Source organism: Trematomus bernacchii, unplaced genomic scaffold (assembly GCF_902827165.1).
Source record: "Trematomus bernacchii unplaced genomic scaffold, fTreBer1.1, whole genome shotgun sequence".
Lineage (NCBI taxonomy): Eukaryota > Metazoa > Chordata > Actinopteri > Perciformes > Nototheniidae > Trematomus > Trematomus bernacchii.
Genome location: NW_022987616.1, coordinates 4,112,192 through 4,130,550, shown reverse-complemented (window position 1 = coordinate 4,130,550; position 18,359 = coordinate 4,112,192). Strand labels below are relative to the sequence as shown.

The following is an 18,359-nucleotide window of genomic DNA, read 5'->3' as shown; positions in this document are numbered from 1 at the left end:
AGTGAGAGACTCATGAGCTAGGTCACAAGGTATTTTATTTTAAATGGTGTTAAAAACCATCTCCCTAAGTCTATCTTCACCAGAAACCTGGTTTGAACAGAAGATAGAGACAATTCTTTTAAGACTTGGTTCTCTGGTGTTTGTGTGTGTGGCTTGACCAGACGGTGCAACATTTCTCAGATCGTTGGCAGTGCTAACACTGTCTGTCACCCGCACAGCTGGCGACCGATACCATAGAGATAAAGAGCCACAGGAGAGCAGAGCTCTCAGCTGGGGGCAGATGAAGGTAGAATAATAATGGGTACACACAGGGACTGTTATGCACTCGATTTTTCCACAGCAGGTGATGTCAGCAAACTGATGTTATTAATTACGGAGAGAAAAAGGAGCATCTCTGTAAATATGTCTATGACAGAACTGCAGACTTTACACAAAACTCTGCAAAGCCATGCATTAGATGGACAAAACAGTAAGGCCATCTAGTGACGGCAATTTATGATATTCTCTTTTAGTTTTATCCTATTTTTTATTCTACCTTTCTGTGGATAGTGAGAACAACAATATGAGATAAATGTTAGGTTAGGTAACATCAAAACGGAATGCAAATGTACCTCTCAGCATGTACTCATTCACAGGTGAACAACATAACCAGTGAAGCCAGTAAATAATCTGATGCTGGTAATGTGATCAATATCAAAATGATATCTCAGTGACACCAATTGTCTGGATGGTGAATATCTCTATTATCTCAATTGGCAAGTAGCCAAGAAAATGAGAGAGAGGAAGGTGGCCGAACACGATGAGGCTGTGGGTAAAATGAATTGCCTCAGAATCATACTACATTATGATAATAGAAAATGTAACCCACGTGCCAGAAACATTACAAAATATCATAATCCCTTTGTTTAGACTTAATCTGCTTTATAAACCTGAAAAGTGGAAAGCCCTGTGAGTGTACAGAAAAGTGATGCCATCAAGATATTAAAAAATGCTGGTTTTCCCCATGTGATTCATGAAAATCACATGTACCAATTTGAATATGCCACTGTGGCATATATGCTAGAAAAAATACACACATAAAATGCCCTGTATGAATATACTAAGATTGTTAGGGTTGCTTCTAGTAAAATGAATCTCTTGTTAATAGACAGCGAGAGAGAGAGAGAGAGAGAGAGAGAGAGAGAGAGAGAGAGAGAGAGAGAGAGAGAGAGAGAGAGAGAGAGAGAGAGAGAGAGAGAGAGAGAGAGAGAGAGAGAGAGAGAGAGAGGTCCCAGTCCCATCTAATCGGATTACGCGACTAGGTTTACAGGCTGCTGTCTCTCTACATGGGACACTCGTGTACGCAGCACTTTAACTTTCTGCTGTAGCTTTACCCACTGCAAAAGCCTGAATCTAATTTCCCTGCGAGTGCTACTGGACCGGATAACTACAACTGAACATGGTTTCGTTTTAGGGGCGCGTGAAGAAAGAGTATACTTTATGTGACGTTCACGGCTCAGATGGACATCCAGGCTGTCAACTCTCTGTACATGTCTGATGGGTAACTATAGACGCAGCATGCTCACCTAGGAGGCCGGTATTCAGGTGAAGGAGTTTGTGTAATTTAGCCCCCCGTAAATTACTTTTTAAGGTAGATCATTTGGTTACCCTCTTGTCTGGAGAAACAGGCTGTCCCATGCGCGCGCCTCGCGCCCCACGCTGCACTCTGCCTCGAGGACAGTGCCCTAGGCTCGGGGGTTAGATGGTACTGATCACGGACGACAGGGATGGAGGAGGCTCTTCGTCGGTACGGCTCAAGCACCTCCAGCGGCAGCAGAAGGTCGGGGGAAACATCACCCAGGTTCACCCGACCATAGTGGAGGAGCCGCTGTCACACTGTGATGACGAGGACTACCTGGGCTCGTGCGAGGAGGACGATGAAGAGGACGATGGAGCGGAGGAAAACGATGAAGATGAGTTCGAAGAAGTTGACTTTGAGGACTTTGAGAACTTGGAGGACTGTCGGAGTATCGCGTCGGACGACTCCTTCTACCCGCCGGATGATGTGTTCGCGGACTCGGAAAGCACCCCCTCTCCGGAAAGCCCGGAGCCGCTGTCTTTCTTCCAGGCGTGCTGCACCAACAACGCTGCTATCGTCCGGATAATGATAAGGCACGGGGTGAAGGAGGAGGTCAATGAGAAGGACAGGAATAACAGGGTATGGAGCACCGAGGCTGAAGGAGAGACACAGAGTTATTTCACACAGCAGCTAAATCAGAATAGACCTATACACTTTGACATCAAACTAGCACATGGAAACTTAGCTTGAAACAGACTAATGATAATAATAATAATAATAATTTGAGTAGTACTACTACCACTTAACAACAGCAACAATAATCATCATCATCAAACTTAATATGTAAAGCATTTTTTTCAAAACAACTTTTACATACAATAAAACACAAAGAGAGCAACAACACAAATGTATGGAGGAAACACACCCCTTAGACACCAATAAACAAATATGCAATTGTGAACTTAGTGACCAAAAGTGCATTTGGAGTCAGCATTCACACAAAAGCCTGTTTAGAAAAATGTGTTTCAAAGGGATTTCAAAGATGAAACTGACATTGCAACCCTAATATCCTCAGGCAGTGTTTTCCACATTAATAGAGAAAGTGACCTTAAGTCATGAGCCTGGCCTAATGTGCGGGACAAGACTTTCTTAAAGTTTTACATCCAGTAGCCACATTTTTGGTTTTGGATGTTTTAAATGTACTTGCTCAGGGTTACTAACTAGCTGATTAAGTATAGTTATATTATTGTAGTACCTAACTGAAACACATAGATGGACGTCCTTGGTTATTCTCCTGTCCCTCTGTGCAACAAGTTAAGAGATTCAGGAGCCAGGTATTCAGATAATGAAGCCTGAGCTCGGCTGAGTGGCTTACTGTTCCAGGCCGATGCTGTCCTGCCTCTCTAAAAATAGCTATTACACCAGTATCCAAATGAGTCTGCAACATACTTATCATAATCAATTAACAATCAATCAAATCTAAAATCGAATATTCATTTGATATTTATTGAAGAGGTGACGTGTGCTTGAGATGGCCACATTTTAAATCTTCTATATATGTTCTTTATTCCCATGGTTCAGTTTATTTCTATAATAAGCTCACACCTTTATACTTTATAATTTTTCATACCAAGCTGGTACTTTCTGACAGGTATGTGTGTGTGTGTTGACAGACCTCAGTTTTGCAAGAGCGAGCAGCCTCAAACTCTACAAAAACACTGAAGTCTCTCACCATTAACAGAACACAGTCTCCAGTGTGTGTGTGTGTGTGTGTGTGTGTGTGTGTGCGCGTGTGTGCGTGTGTGTGTGTGTGTGTGTGTGTGTGTGTGTGTGTGTGTGTGTGTGTGTGTGTGTGTGTGTGTGTGTGTGTGTGCGCGCGTGTGTGTGTGTGTGTGTGTGTGTGGCCATGCAGGTCAATTCAAGTGAGGGTGTGTGTGTGCTTTTTAGGCTGGATTTGGATTCAATGTGTGGGAGTCCATAGGTAAACACATTATCGACCAATGAAATGATGGCATTAGTGCGTCTAAGAGCAATTTGAACAGTCTTGCTAATGACCCAAAGCAATAAATTCCACAATAGGGAAGCAGCAGCTCTGTTGGTGGAAATATTCTATTGACTTGTATCAAAGACTTACATCAATTGCAACGTAAAATCAATCATGTCCAACTTCAGTCCGTTGAATTTAAATTACACACACAAATTAATATTTATTACTAAAGGTAATTAATCAAAACAAAACAAATATTGAACATCTTATCTGCAGTGCATCATAGTACTGTACAGTATGTATCCCTCAAGCCTTGTGTAACGCTTCAGTCCTGCCAAAGAACTGCGGCCCAGCGCAAAGAGATAAATCCATAATGATGGAACACTAGACTAGTTTTCTTTCATCTGGACATTTCCCTAAAAGTAATTGCATTAGCTAGCAACGGGCACTATGTCGAAGAAGAATCACATGCCTTAAATCTAGCTTTGATGTGACTCCATGTATATTCCTCCATGTTTTGCTGAAACAAGTTGACAAAGCCCTTTTTCTCATTACCAGGACATCTTATACCCTCACATATGGAAGATTACGGTAGTTTTTTTAACATTGGCAACTCAAAAACTCCAGTAGAGAAGTTTGGAGTGAAACGTAGTTGCGGGGGGAGAAAGTGTGTTTTATTCATTTACCTTCTCCATCCAGCTGGTCAGGACATTACATAACAAAACTAACCTTAAAGCTACCTCCATCTCTCCCCGTCTCTTCTACTATTTCCCCATCATTTATCCCTGCCTGTCCCTCCTCATTTCTCTGTATGTAATTACTGATGAGGTCATGGACAGGAAGAGTAGAAATGACATAATTGGAATGTAATATTTCTCTTCTGACATGATGGAGGGGGTTAATTAAGTGGGCACCCTAAAACACATGCCTGGACCCAGTTGGCTTGTGTGTGCTTGTGTAATATGTGTGTGTCAGCAGTGAAAGACAGTCATGTGTTTGCATAGATAACCACGATGTGTGCTAGTACATTCGCCGTTTGCTTTGCCATGCCCTCTGACCTCAGCGTACTGTAGACACAATACAGGTTAGGAAACCCCTCCATTGGAAACACATGTTGATATGAATCTGTTAAGCTCATTAGTTCATGTGTGTGTGCTCAACATCCTGACCCAGATGTCAACATCCCAATATAGCAGACAGCCTGACTATGTGATTTGCAAAACAAAGAGGGGTGTTACATCCCTAGGCTTGGACTTACCGAATGCAGCGTACATCATTTCCCCTTTAGCTCATCAGCAGTGTCCAGCGTGATATATTGTCCAAGTCAAAAGGCCCTGAAGACGCAGAAAAAGATCTGTGGTCAGGATCAGCTTCAGAATGGTAGGGAGTCTGTGTTTTGCATAATTGCCATTTATCAAGGTTAATGCTTGCCAACACAGGATATTAACCCTTGATGTAAATACTAGTCAGGTAGATGTTCACCTTCTGCTGCAACATAAAACAAGTTTATTTTAGACATGTGGCTGATATAAGAATGAAGAATGTGTTTGGATATATTATGGCAAGCAGGAACAATAGATGTTTGCACTAAAGTGTCCACATGGGTGTGTTTGTCTCTATAACCGATGCCTAATAACATCACAAGTTTACAACTTTAAACTTTTATTAGAATACATTCTTGGTTACTCAATCAAGCCTTTAAAAAAAAAAAATACATTCATACTTTCCTTTGGCAAGCTAACATGTTAAAACTTGTTATCAGGCTCACAACATCAGATGCCAGGCATAAACAGACAGTCCCTTTACTGTGAAGACAGAGAAAAACTGACAAACAACACAGCCAAATTTAGCAATAAAGTTAATGAGAAGCCATGAAGTCGGTCTTAAGTACGTTTATTTAATTATCCTTGTATATGATTATGGGACAGTAATTATGCTGTTGGCTTCTGATTCCCCACAGTATGTTCTCAGTCATAGAGGATGTGTTTGGTGAGATTTTAACATTACATGTTACCTGTTAGACGCTTTTATCCAAAGCGACTTACATACTCAATACAGTGGACAATCCCCACAGGAGCAATTTTGGGGTAAAGTGTCTTGCCCAGGGACACAACGACATGCTGACTGCAGTGGGGTTTGAACCTGTGCTCCCCTGATCCAAACACCAACGCACCCACTGCGCCACACGCCTCCCTGATCTATTGGAACTGTGTTGTAAAAATTAAAACATTGAAGAAAGTAAGTAGATATATTTTCTGAATGTTAATATATTTTCACATTTATATGATATATAATGAGCATCTCTATCGCTCATTTCTAGTCTTCCGACCACTCTGATTGTGTTACATTACATGCCAACATTTACAAGGCTGCCATACAAGGTGCCAAACTGCTCATCATCTTATCTAATGCTTATTCACACGCTCACACACTGATAGCGATGCCTTCGGGTGCAATCTGGGGCTCGGTATCTTGCTCACGGACACACTTCGACACGTGTACTGACGCTCTAACGATCAGTGGACGAGCCCCCTGAACCACAGTCAGACCCTGTATCAATGTCCTCACACACATCTGACACTGTTCAGGGCAGAGAGCTTTTCACATGAAAACTCAATAAACACACACACACGCACGCAGAATTCAATCAACTTAAATGAGGCCACCCTGCCTGACTGCTGCTACCTCTCTCTCTCTCTCTCTCTCTCTCTCTCTCACACACAAGCACGCACTAACACTAATTATCATTAACGGAGAGATACAGTGCGACCATCAGGCAAGCAGACTAAATGAAGCACACGTGGGGAGAAACAGACATTTGGCACTGCAGATAGCAAGCATGATGCTGGCTGCTGGCAAATACAGATGAGTGGAAAAATCAAAGCAACAGTCATACACATCTGATTTGATACAGCCATGTGAACACTCAGCTGCAGAAAGAAACACACAGTTAACAGGGAGGCTATTGACAGAAACATGGCCCAGTAGGTCTGCGTCAGTGCCTCTGCTGTATGTGATGAGGGCGGTTCAGAGTGTATTTGCCTGTGTGTGCATGTCCTTGAGCACAAAGAAGGTACTGTAAAATGCCAAACGAATGTTTTATACTTGTTTATGCAGGCGGCAGAGATGCAGGTCTGCCGCTGCAGGATTTAGCATCGACCAGTTCTTATTTTAAAGTAAGAAAACAAAGTGTGGGTAAGCCTTTTTCTAGGAAACAAGAAGTTAGTTACATTGGTGTATTGCATAAGTCACACACCCAACGGGGAAGTAGGCTGCTTGGTAGCATGGAAGGCTAATACTAAACATTATGGAGAGATTAAACAAGTTTCTACTTGGCTGTGATGCGATACTAGTTGTTTTTGTTTATATGATAATGCTATAATAGTTTTCAGTAGAAGAGATTTGCCACAATTTGTAGCAGGAGCAGAATAATAAGCATGATAAAGCATAAAGAGGCAGGTAACTGTACAAATAAGGATAACTTTGATGAGGTCCATTCATTTGATTAATTGGCAGGGATAACTTCAATTCAAATGCTATGGTACTAGTTCAAACATGTACTTCAGTTTGGGTTACACTATTTGTTTAAAATGCAATTAATAACATAGTTGAACATTGGCTGTGATCGATTGTATGTCTATAAGGAACTTTAAGGATAATACAAGGTGTCGGGTCATCTTTGTTGGAGCTAATTATTACCACGTCCTCTCATCAACTTCAGATGCACAGTTCTGCCGTCTCCCTCCCCCTCTGTGTGTTGCCGACTGATACGGCTAAGCCTTTCTATTCCTAGCTCTGGATATTCACCAGATTACTTTTTGAGTGTGTGTTTGTGTCTTGGTCTGTTTGTCTGTGTATATGGGCTAATAATAAGTGGACCAGTGTGTGGGTCAGTTTTGCTAAGAAATATCTACTGATCGCCTTGGTTTGTTATTACATAAATTGGTTGAAATCTGCATTACCAAAAATACATTTTGTTTTTAAATCTTAACAGCAGGATGGATCCTTCTAAATGCTGAACGTCTTAGAGGGAAAGATAGCTTAAATTGCTAATGTATGATGGTTATGGTGGGGAAAAAGCCTTGCATCCATAATCAAAGCCCATAGGAACTCACAAGAAATATTGCTACGCACATTGATAAAAGTAATATTAATTTGGAAGAGCATGTTTCAGTATTGATAGTGTTTGCATCAAGAGATTACACAAAGTACCACTAAGGCCTTTTGGCTCAAGAGGGCAGCTCCAGTCCAGTGTAATGGAGCCGAGGAGATTAGGGTCAGGGAGGGCATAGGTCTGCGTCCATCAGCAACAAGTAGAAGCTTTAAAATGGCCATAGTGTGCATCTTCATTTGGCCTACATACAAAACACATAATCCCCTCAAAAACTATAGGTAAGGACTTAAATGTCTATCATGGTCAAAGTCTCACACACATACCCTGCACACACACTCTGGAAGTACCTCTCTTGATTGTTTCAGGGTTGTTGAGCTACCTGCTAGTGTTGTTATTTGTATCCCGTTAGCCCTAGAGTTAGTCACTGAGTGGCTAATATTGTGTAGCACATGATTGCTTTTTCATCGATTCATGTGTCTTTTGAATAGCTGTTACAAATACTCCAAATAAGGATGTGGTGACTAGAACATTTGAGCCTAGGAGTTAAATGCTTTTGCGTGATTGTGTGAAAAAGGTTCAGAGAAAATAAGAGATTGCCAGACGACTGAGATTGGTCCAGACAAGCTGCAGGGCAAAGCGCTTTTATACAACACAGTGAGGCTGGAGGTTTGCCAAGAGTGTGTGTCTGTGTGTGTGTGTGTGAGACAGACAAGGTCTACATGCGTTTGTCTAACCAGAAAGAGCAATCTGGAGCTGTGCCAGTGTTATGTGAACGTCTTTCAGAAAGCCCACTAGTTATTCCTTAGGACTTCATGTCACCTTTTCCACTTGTAACTCTCCTGCCTGACAGTATCTCCGGCTGGCTTACAGCCTGGCTTGTTTCAGCCAAAAGTTTAACTTCAGTTTTTTCTAACAGGCAAAACACATCACTGTACATGTACTCTAAATGCTGCAAGGCATCATTCTCACTGAGCCTGAAAAGTAGTTGTCCAGTCTGATACACAGAAACTCAAAGAAAGGCAGTATGTTGGGCAGAACATCATGTTGTGAGAATAATGTTTTTTCTTGCAGATTGGTTACTTGTTGATGCTTCATAAAGTAGATATAGTCTTAATCCTGTTTAATTGAGGATAATTTAAACATTCTGCAACCTGATAAGAAGAAAATATGGGGGAGGTTTGCACGTTGTTCTCCACACCGTCAGGCCCTCTCTGTCATTATGATTTGTTTTCATTTCAACGAGACAGAACTTTTGATGACATTTATACCAGAGTTAGAAATAATAATTGAACGGGTTACAGAGTGTGCTGCTTGTGCCAAGAGGTGAAAAGCATCAAATAGATTTTACGAGGGCTCTCCTGATGAGGACATCATGTCACAGCAGACGCTTCACGATTCAATTGCTCTAGAAATATAAAATGCTTACCTAACTTACCTAAATAGTATAATACTTCACTGTTTCCTGCAAATGTTGCTGGATTTAAAGTCACATTTTTAAAGAGTTATTGCACATGACATTAAATATGCACTTAGTTTAATACATTGGTTGTATTCAAGTCAATTTTTGTCAAGCACATTGTCTATAGGTCATCAGGTTTTGTTTTTAGCATTAGCATTGGAAAAGCCTTTAAAGCTGTGAAAGTGAATTGGGGATTTATATGTTTACTGGAAATACATTGTCTAAATTAAAATGCACTGGATTAGTGTCAGCAGGCAGAATCCAGCACTGTCTGTGTGTGTTTTTACACGGCGTAGATTTGACTTGTTGAATTTTCCAGCACACCTGGCTTTAATAAAGTGCTAATTAAAAGTCCATTGAGGGCCAATTAAGGAAGCTAGGACAACACATTGTTGTTTCATTGACGTTGTTGCAAATTCAATCTTTTCCAATAGCTGCTGCTTTACAAGTCTCGTCAGTAAAAATACACTCATACATAATTTACTGTTTTTATTTAGTAAATAGTGTCCACTCTTTTCTCAGTTGCCTAGAAACTGTTTAACACAAGTACTTTTTTTTAGGACAAGTACTCAAAGTGGTTACCTGTTATAAATACCTTGGTATCTGGCTTGATGATTGTCTTACTTTTAAACTTCAGGTCATTAATCTGCTTTTTTTATCTGTTTATTTTTTAGAAACAAGTCCTGTTTCTCTTTTGAGGCCAGGAAAAGGCTAGTCACTGTGACCTTTTTACCTGTGCTGGACTATGGTGATTTGATATATATGAATGCACCTGCCCATTGCCTGGAAAGGTTAGATGCCGCCTATCACAGTGCGCTGAGATTTGTTACTAACTGTAAAGCACTTACTCATCACTGTACCCTGTATGCCAGGGCAGGTCTGCCTTCACTTACTGGTCGGAGGCTCAGTCATTGGTACATGTTTATCTATAAAGCTATGTTGGGTAAACTCCCAACTTATATCTGCTCTTTGATCTCACAGAGAGTGGCAAGTAGCTATTGCCTGAGATCCCAGGATGTGTTTTTATTACATGTGCCAAGTGCTAGGACTGTTTTAGGTACTAAAGCTTTTATGTGCGCTGCTCCTCTAGCTTGGAACTCTATGTGTAACCAATGTGCTGCAGGTCTCCCTTGAAAAAGAGATCGTTGATCTCAATGGGATTCTTCACCTGGTTAAATAAAGGCTACAAACCACGTTAACAAATGAAACATCAATAATATCTTAGTTTTATTTCTCACCTTGAAAACAATCTCCTGAGTTCAATTTGAAGGCAGAATAAGGTAGAACATGAGAGTTTTATTAGCCTTTTTTCACAAGACAAGAGAAGACAGTCAGAAGAAAGATATACTGCACTGCATGTGGCAAACAAAATATGGATCTTACAGGTGTCTAATTAGAGTTTTCAACATCTAAATCATTCCCTAGTCCCATTTATTCTCATCAAACGAATCCCATCATTACAAAATATTGACTTTTTCATAAATGTCTGTGCTCTGAGTTAGTAAAAGACATCTCTTTCCAACAGAATTCTATGTTTGAATGTGTAAAAAAGCAACACTGTGTTTGTTATACTTGAGAACGTTGTGTTCCAAAATCGTACTCACAGCTTCTTCCCATCTCTCCTCTGGTGGTAAACTTGTTTGTCTTGGCTGATGAAGAGTGCACCTTCCGGAAAGTACCCAACTTTAACAGGAGTTTTCCACAGGACTCTCGAACTCACATAAACTCACACCCGCAGACTAACATTTACACATACGTCCACTCCACACACACACATAAAAGGGTTCCTATTCTAGCTTGTACACACAGACACACAAAAGTACACAACAACATCACACAGGGAGACAGTCTATTTTTCCTCCGAGTTCAAGACGGTTCAGTCCTCAGTAAAATGTCAACAGATTTAACATTTATTTAAGATTATTAGATTGGAAAGGTGCACAGAGGTCTTCTGGGTTTTTACTGATACTACTTCCTATATGTCAGCATTTCTTTATTGCTTCAAATCCTTTGCCAAGTTTTTTTTCCCTGGACATTTTTTGCTGATTCTAAACAAAAGCCTCTCACTGTTACTCTCGTCTTTAAACTCCTCTCCTGTCACTGTTTGTTTCAGACAGGGCTGCTGGTTGCGTGTTACCAAGGTTACGTGGACGTCGTCATAGCGCTGTCTCAGTGTCCGCACCTGGACGTCAACTGGCAGGACAGCGAGGGAAACACGGCTCTCATCACTGCCGCTCAAGCAGGTAACACACACACACACACACACACACACACACACACACACACACACACACACACACACACACACACACACACACACACATACACACACACACACACACACACACACAGATAGCTTGTTAAAAACATACAAACACAGGCGGCAATGACATCACTTTTGAAAACATGCACACATACAAATTTGCATACACAGGCAGATCGGTACTAATACTGACACAGACAACCATAAAAGAGTCGGATCTCACTTTTTGAACAGAAGTTATGAGTGTCTTGTGTGAAAGCGAATAAGGAACAGGCATAGGGATGTGGATCACACCTCTCCAATACATGATGGACTAGTGTGAAATAAACTTTAGCAGTTTTATTCGAGCCAACATTATGAAGACAGAGTACGTTGTGACCTCCACCTTCTGCCCCTCTGTTCTTTAAGGCCACATAACCATCACCAACTATCTGCTGAACTACTTCTCTGGCTTGGACATCGAGAGGAGGAACTGCCACGGTTTCACGGCCGTGATGAAAGCTGCCATGCAGGGCAGGCTGGAGTGTGTGCGCTCGCTCATGATGGCAGGTTAGTCAAATGTGTCTGATTACACCTAATGTAGAAAGACTCTACAGCAATCACACACACATGACACATATGTCAAGGTTCAAGGTTCAAGGTTCTTTATTGTCAATCTGACATAGTTACAGAGTAATTATGTAGTTGAAAATCTTATGTCACAGGCTTCTCCAACAATGCAACATAATAACATAATAACAATAAGAGCAAGAGCAATACAAAAAGAATAATAGTTATAAAATAAAATAAAGTTATGATGCGGAATAGTGCAATAGAGTCTATATACAAGTTATTGGAATGATATATATATATATTAGGTATTAGATACATACTACTGAGTAGCAGATGAATGTTTGAAGTTGTTTCAACAGTTCAATTTTTTAACAGTCTCAGTCAGTGTTATGTCTGGATGTTTCCACTGATTACAACCCCAAAATATGTTGTTTATTTTGCCATTACTTTGTCATAAGGGCAGCTCAGGAAAATATGAACAGATTTTCACTGGAATGGGTACACAGATGGACAATTTGAAATAGTTTTGGCATTGATCCAAATGTTAGTTATTGGGTGATTATTCTCTTTTTAGCCATAACTATGAAACTAACAGACAGATATGATACTAAATCATCAAGACAGGGAGTTCTAGTCAAGATTTAATTTGAACTATATTCATGGAAAGGACTGCTATTGATTATTATGCAATCTCTGGCAGTTAAACACATCTCATAGCCCTGTGGTAGTGGTGTTAGCACATTGTGCATGAGTCCTGAGCACACTAAGCACTTCTTTGCTCCTCTCTTCCTTTTTGAGAACTCTTCCTATCCCTACTTTCTTATATTTTCTCCCACATATGACATATGTAACAGTTTGTTTTGTGTCCACCAGGATCTGCCCTGAATGCCAGAGACTTCGGTCGCCACTTCAATGCCAGGGAGTGGGCCTTCTTTACGGGTCGCTATGAAACCGCCTGGGTGATAACGCGCCTGATGGAGCGGCCCTGCCCGCGCCAGTACTGTGAGAACTACAGGTAAAATAATGAGTGGTTCTCTCTGCCCCAATGCCCCACATACAATTGTAATGAAATTGTTAAAAAAGAAAAGAAAACGGACAATGAACAAAGTTAAAGTTTTTCCTATAGCTGTCCTGAATCGCTTGGGCCTTGATAATAGCATAGAAGAAAAAAAACGTATCTAGTTGCAGCCCTATTTGACATGTTTACATTCACTGCACTTTCCACTTTTTTTGCTGCAGGAAGTGATAATTTAGACATGCAACACAAGGTCAAAAACATTTTTGTATGTGTAAGATATAAGAAGGGTCAGGGCAGGGAAACAGCATCAAAATACCTGACCAAGGTACAGAACATTACATATTATACATCATCAGAAAAGTAGCCAGACTATGACTTACTTTACGATGGCAGTGCCTCTGCTCAGTGGATTTATTCTACATTTGCTCTTCTAGTCTGGAGTGGCCCCCTCTGGCCTCGCTGGTGTCCAGGTCCCAGGAGCCCCGCGGCTGTCTGAAGCGCCTGTCGGACACGGTGCGGAGCGTCTTCCACTTTGCCAACGTCACCGAGCCTGAGGAGGAAGGAGTCATCGACCACATGGTTTCTATCACCACTGCCATGAGGAGCCCTTTTATTGCTGTGGCATGCCACACCGTGAGTAGTAAAGCTCTCAGTCTTTATACACCTATTCATTAATCAGCTTTAAACAGTAGCCCACCACCAGATCCAAGAACACATCACACTGTGCCGCAGTTACTCCCTCACACCAACATGCATTTAGCAAATGTAAGCTAAGATAAGGTGAAGCCTTAACCACTTTTTGTGATAAGGAAGTCGTTAAAGTTGCTCACCTCTGTGCTTTTCCTCGTGGTGTTTGTACATACTCAGCATGGTGGAGATATCAGCTTCTTATCTCACCTTAAACAGACTTGAAACTTGACCAAAAGTATTTATTTATATATTTTAAAGGATCCCCTTTCTCAAGTCTGACATTTAGTACAACATAATACATACTTTATGCAAAAATAATGTGATTTAGAAACAGTGTGCACTATTCTTCCATATATTTCGTCGTTCTTTCATCACTGCTGTTTAATTGAATCGATGTGCAGAGACCTGAAGGAGAAACATTCACAAAAACAGAATCAAATCTAATCAAATAAACTAATGATAATATTATGGTAATGGTGCTATTAAAGTATAAATCTGGTGCTGGTTTATCATTTATTCTATCAGCAAATGTTCTGCTTTTTCACGGGATTTGCTCAAAAATAATTAGAGGATATAATTCACGGCAGCCTTATCTGATGGAAGATTTCCAGAACTGCAATACTGCAAACAAAATGGAGACTAGTAGGCTTTTAGTATATCAAATAAAACAAATATCACTATAATCACTAATGCTGTGCTACTAATACTGATTTAATAACAAAAACTGTTTTTGTTTCAGGTGTGTCCTGACAGCCCCCCCGCTGTGGGCAAACGGCGCTACTCAGTTCCTGAGATCATCCGCCGGCAGCGCGCCAAGGAGCTCCGCTCCATCAACCCCGACCGGGTGGAGAGCCACCTCAAACTCTTCCAGAACTCCAGGGTCACTCTGGTGGCCAAACACTCTGTGGACCGCCGGGCCAGCCTCCAGGCACAGAGCCTGATGCCTCGGCACCGGAGCCCCAGCCTGACGCTGGGGGAGAACAACGAGGCTCTGGAGCTGCGGAGGACCAGCCTGCTGCCGTTGCACATGGTGCTGAGGAGGAGCAGCGTCAGGCCGGGTTTCAGCGTCCCCAAAGTGAGGGTCACCAAGGCCCCCATGCCTACTTATGAACCAGAAAAGATCCGGAGGAAGAGCAGCGCCAAAGATGGAGGGGGGCACCTGCTGCAAATACCAAAGTGGCGGTACAAGGAGCTGAAAGAGGAAAGAAAGAGAGCCGAGGAAGCGGAGAGGAGGCGGCTGGAGGCGGTGACCAAGAGACACCTGGCTGCTGGGAAAAGGAAATAATATATTTACTCTGGAAGAAGCCATTTACACTACGCCCAAATCAGACAAAGTCTAGCCAGACTTGCAAGTGTTTTGGCTTTAATGTTTGTTTTCTAGAATATATGAATTACCAGCAGTGTTCCTAACATGAGGCAGAAGACTGAATGCTTCTGTCTGCTCAGTTTGGCCTCGTACAAATAGCAGCTTTACAGCTTTAGACATGCACAATGCTCAGTGTCCTTTATGATGTCAAACAGTGAATACCCAGGGGATTTGATACTTGAAATGCTTTTAGTTAACTTATTTTTCATATTTATTGCTTTGGTCTATGTTTTGATACACTTTGAGTGCTTGATGCAGTGTTTTTGTACTGTGTTACACTGTAGTAGACACTTCTTTCATCGAAAAATTGGAAGAGATTTATTAAAGATGTTCTGGGATAATGTCTTAAATATTAAGAGTACTAATGCGCGCGTCATATTGACTGAAAAGATAAACACAAGCTTATTTAAATTCTAATGGCAATTGACAGCAATATTTTGAGATGCTTTTTGTTATGCTTTATAATGAAAGCCCATGAATGTATTACGCAAATATATTTTATATTAGAGATTTTAACGCTTTTCAATGAAAAACTTTTTTTATTTTGTAATCAAAATAGATTTTTTCACCTACAGATATATGAACATGCTTTTTAGTCTTAAGATTCAGGACTGAAATGTGGAGCACTATTGTGATGTAACACTCACATCTTACCATGTGGGAAGGAGTGAACGTTTTTCTACGTGTTTACATTATATACCACATTCATCAGGGCGAATGTGACTCTAAGATGGACACGGTTTACACAGGGATGGTAACGAAATAAACTGCTAACTGTGGATGTGATTGAGCCAAATATTGATGCGTTATTGCTGCATGCCTCAGCCATGTTGTGTTGGGAAGATAATAAGAAAATAAGCAGATGTTTTACTTGATTGAATTGACAACCTCAGCATTAGGGGGATTTGTTTAACATTGAGAGAAGGGTGAGCTTTGGCCAATGTGACAGTACAAGCTGAAATGAAGTGATAATCCCTAATAAATGGACCCTTCTGATAAAAAAATAATAATTACGGAGCATGAGGTCAGCTCTGTTTTAAGATTTAAACAGTCAAGAATAATGGGGCGAAAAATAGCTGTGAGTTTCAAACAGCCAGAGCCACGGGGAGAGTAATGATATTACATTGTCGGGATTTTTTAGAACACAATTTCACGGTCCTAACTCCTCATGGCGATTGCAGCTTAAGTGCCATCCAAGAGTGTGTGTCTAATATACATGGTGATGAGTTGCTAAGGGGTTACAAGGGCAGTGTGCAGCCAAATCACTTCTTCAAATAAACTTCATTGAGTTCTGAATGGCAATCTGCTTAGATACTCCCCAGAGGAAGTCATTTGAACACGACAAAAGAGGAGCAAACTGCAGCGAGTTGTTCACTCAAACTCTTGAGTGTAGCAGGATTAACATATTTAACATCAACATAAGGAAATGTTTCAGGAAAAAGGCTTTTTGCTGGCAATGCAGTATCACAGCCGACAATGTCTACAGTGTGCAGTTTGTTCAGAGGGAGGCTAAGTTTGCTGACCATGAATAAAAACTACATCTATTTTCAATGCTGTTTTTTTGTGAGTCAGTATAAAGCATTTTTTAATATAATAATATTATTACTTTATGACATTTTCTATGCAATACTTTATTATACATTTGAGGACATACGACTGTTTTATATATTTTTTAAATGTTGTACTTTGACTTTTTATCATATTTTAATGGAGTACTATACATCCAGTCACTATACTGTGGCATTTGATCTTTAGACCTTACTCTACTATAACTTGTAAATGACTTATTGATGGCAAGATATATCACATTTTATATTTATGACGTCATTGAATTCTGGTAATCATTTGTTTGTCTTATCTATTCTTATATACTTATATATACACTTATCTTATATACTTATAAGAATAGATAAGATATACTTACAGAGAGTTCAGATTATAGAGGGTTGTGTATAAGTGATAGGACACAACCTATTAGCCCTAAATGCATCAGATAATATTTAGGTCATGGCTTTGGCTCATAGCTGTTGGCTCAGATTGCAAACTGAGATTATGAAGCGCGACAGGATTGGTCAGCGATGCACCTCCCGCCTTCTTCTTCCACATCCCGACCAACATCCCTCATAGAAATTAGGATATGGCTCAATAAACACTATCAACTGATGTGACACTGAGGATACACTGACAGATATAATGGCATAATCTGACGCAACTGGCTGGGATTTAGGCAGTATGACCTGAATCTAGATCAGCACTGATTGAGTGCTTCTGTCTACCCTCTGAATTTAGGGGGAATCCTAAACGGAGGCCCTCTGCTGGTTGGTTAGTGTAACCCTTTTAAGGACATCTGCATTTAAATTACAGTATATCCTCAGATTGTGGCATTGCCATCAAGTGCCAGGAAATAGACCAGGAGCAATGTTGAGCAATATCTGTGTGCAGCCATAGGGAAGTAGAAAAACAAAACATGCTTAAATTGAATTAATTATTACATTTATCTTGGGATAACTGAATAATAGTAAACTACATACGAGACTTTAGTCATAAACAATACATGCAAATGTGATCCTTATGGCCACAATGACTGTCTCCATATATTTCCAGGTTTAGTAAGAACTCAAAGTAATCTATCTGAGTGCAGAAGGTATGAGAGCTATATATCATTTTCATCTCTTTTTTAGTATTCTGTGAAATGATATCGTGATGCAATCAAGGATAAAGTAGGTCCTTCTTAATGAATTCCATTCCTGAAAATCTGAAAAGTATGAATAAATGAAAATGTCTCTCAATTAAATCAGCAATAGGATTATCTACAATGTGAGAACTGAAAATTAACTGCAAGTGGCGGTGCTGAGAAAAAGTACGAAAAAAACGTACCAAAGAATTATAATCTTACCAAAACTTTTGCATTACATTATACTTTCTATTAGACATATTCAGAAGTAACACTTGAGAAAATAGGTTAGTTTTACATCAAATCCCGTGAGTGCTGTTTTTGGAATACCTCCCCTAAGGTACAGGAGAAAAAAAGGAAGTTTGTAAGAAAAGCAGGTTGTTTGACTTAATGAAACTGGAGCCAAAATGTCACCGTGAATTTGTTATTTTTGGCCCGATGCCTTATCAATAAATGACCATGAGCCCATCCAAAAAAGGTCCCAATATAAATGACTGAATACCACTGTTGCCTGACTGAGTAAACTGCAGCATCTCTGGAAGGATTTCAGCCGGCAGTGTCACAGAAATGACCGGTCTCAACAAGCTGGAGCCAGATTTTATGTTCCTGAGGACCACATGGCTACCAGCTGGTGGTGTGTACTCACCGCTAATAAAGTGGCTCTAAATTAGGACTTGG

The 18,359-nt window shown here is 40.5% G+C and overlaps 1 protein-coding gene across 1 annotated transcript; it reads left to right on the top strand.

The window, feature by feature from the left end:
* The first annotated feature begins 1,268 nt into the window (after nt 1-1,268).
* ankrd33ba (ankyrin repeat domain 33ba) lies at nt 1,269-16,558 on the top strand. Its single transcript, XM_034132639.1, has 6 exons — nt 1,269-2,197; nt 11,232-11,361; nt 11,790-11,930; nt 12,807-12,948; nt 13,386-13,584; nt 14,381-16,558. Exons 1-6 carry the CDS (start codon nt 1,742-1,744, stop codon nt 14,924-14,926), a joined length of 1,614 nt encoding a protein of 537 aa, XP_033988530.1. The 5' UTR covers nt 1,269-1,741; the 3' UTR covers nt 14,927-16,558.
* The last annotated feature ends 1,801 nt before the right edge of the window (nt 16,559-18,359 follow it).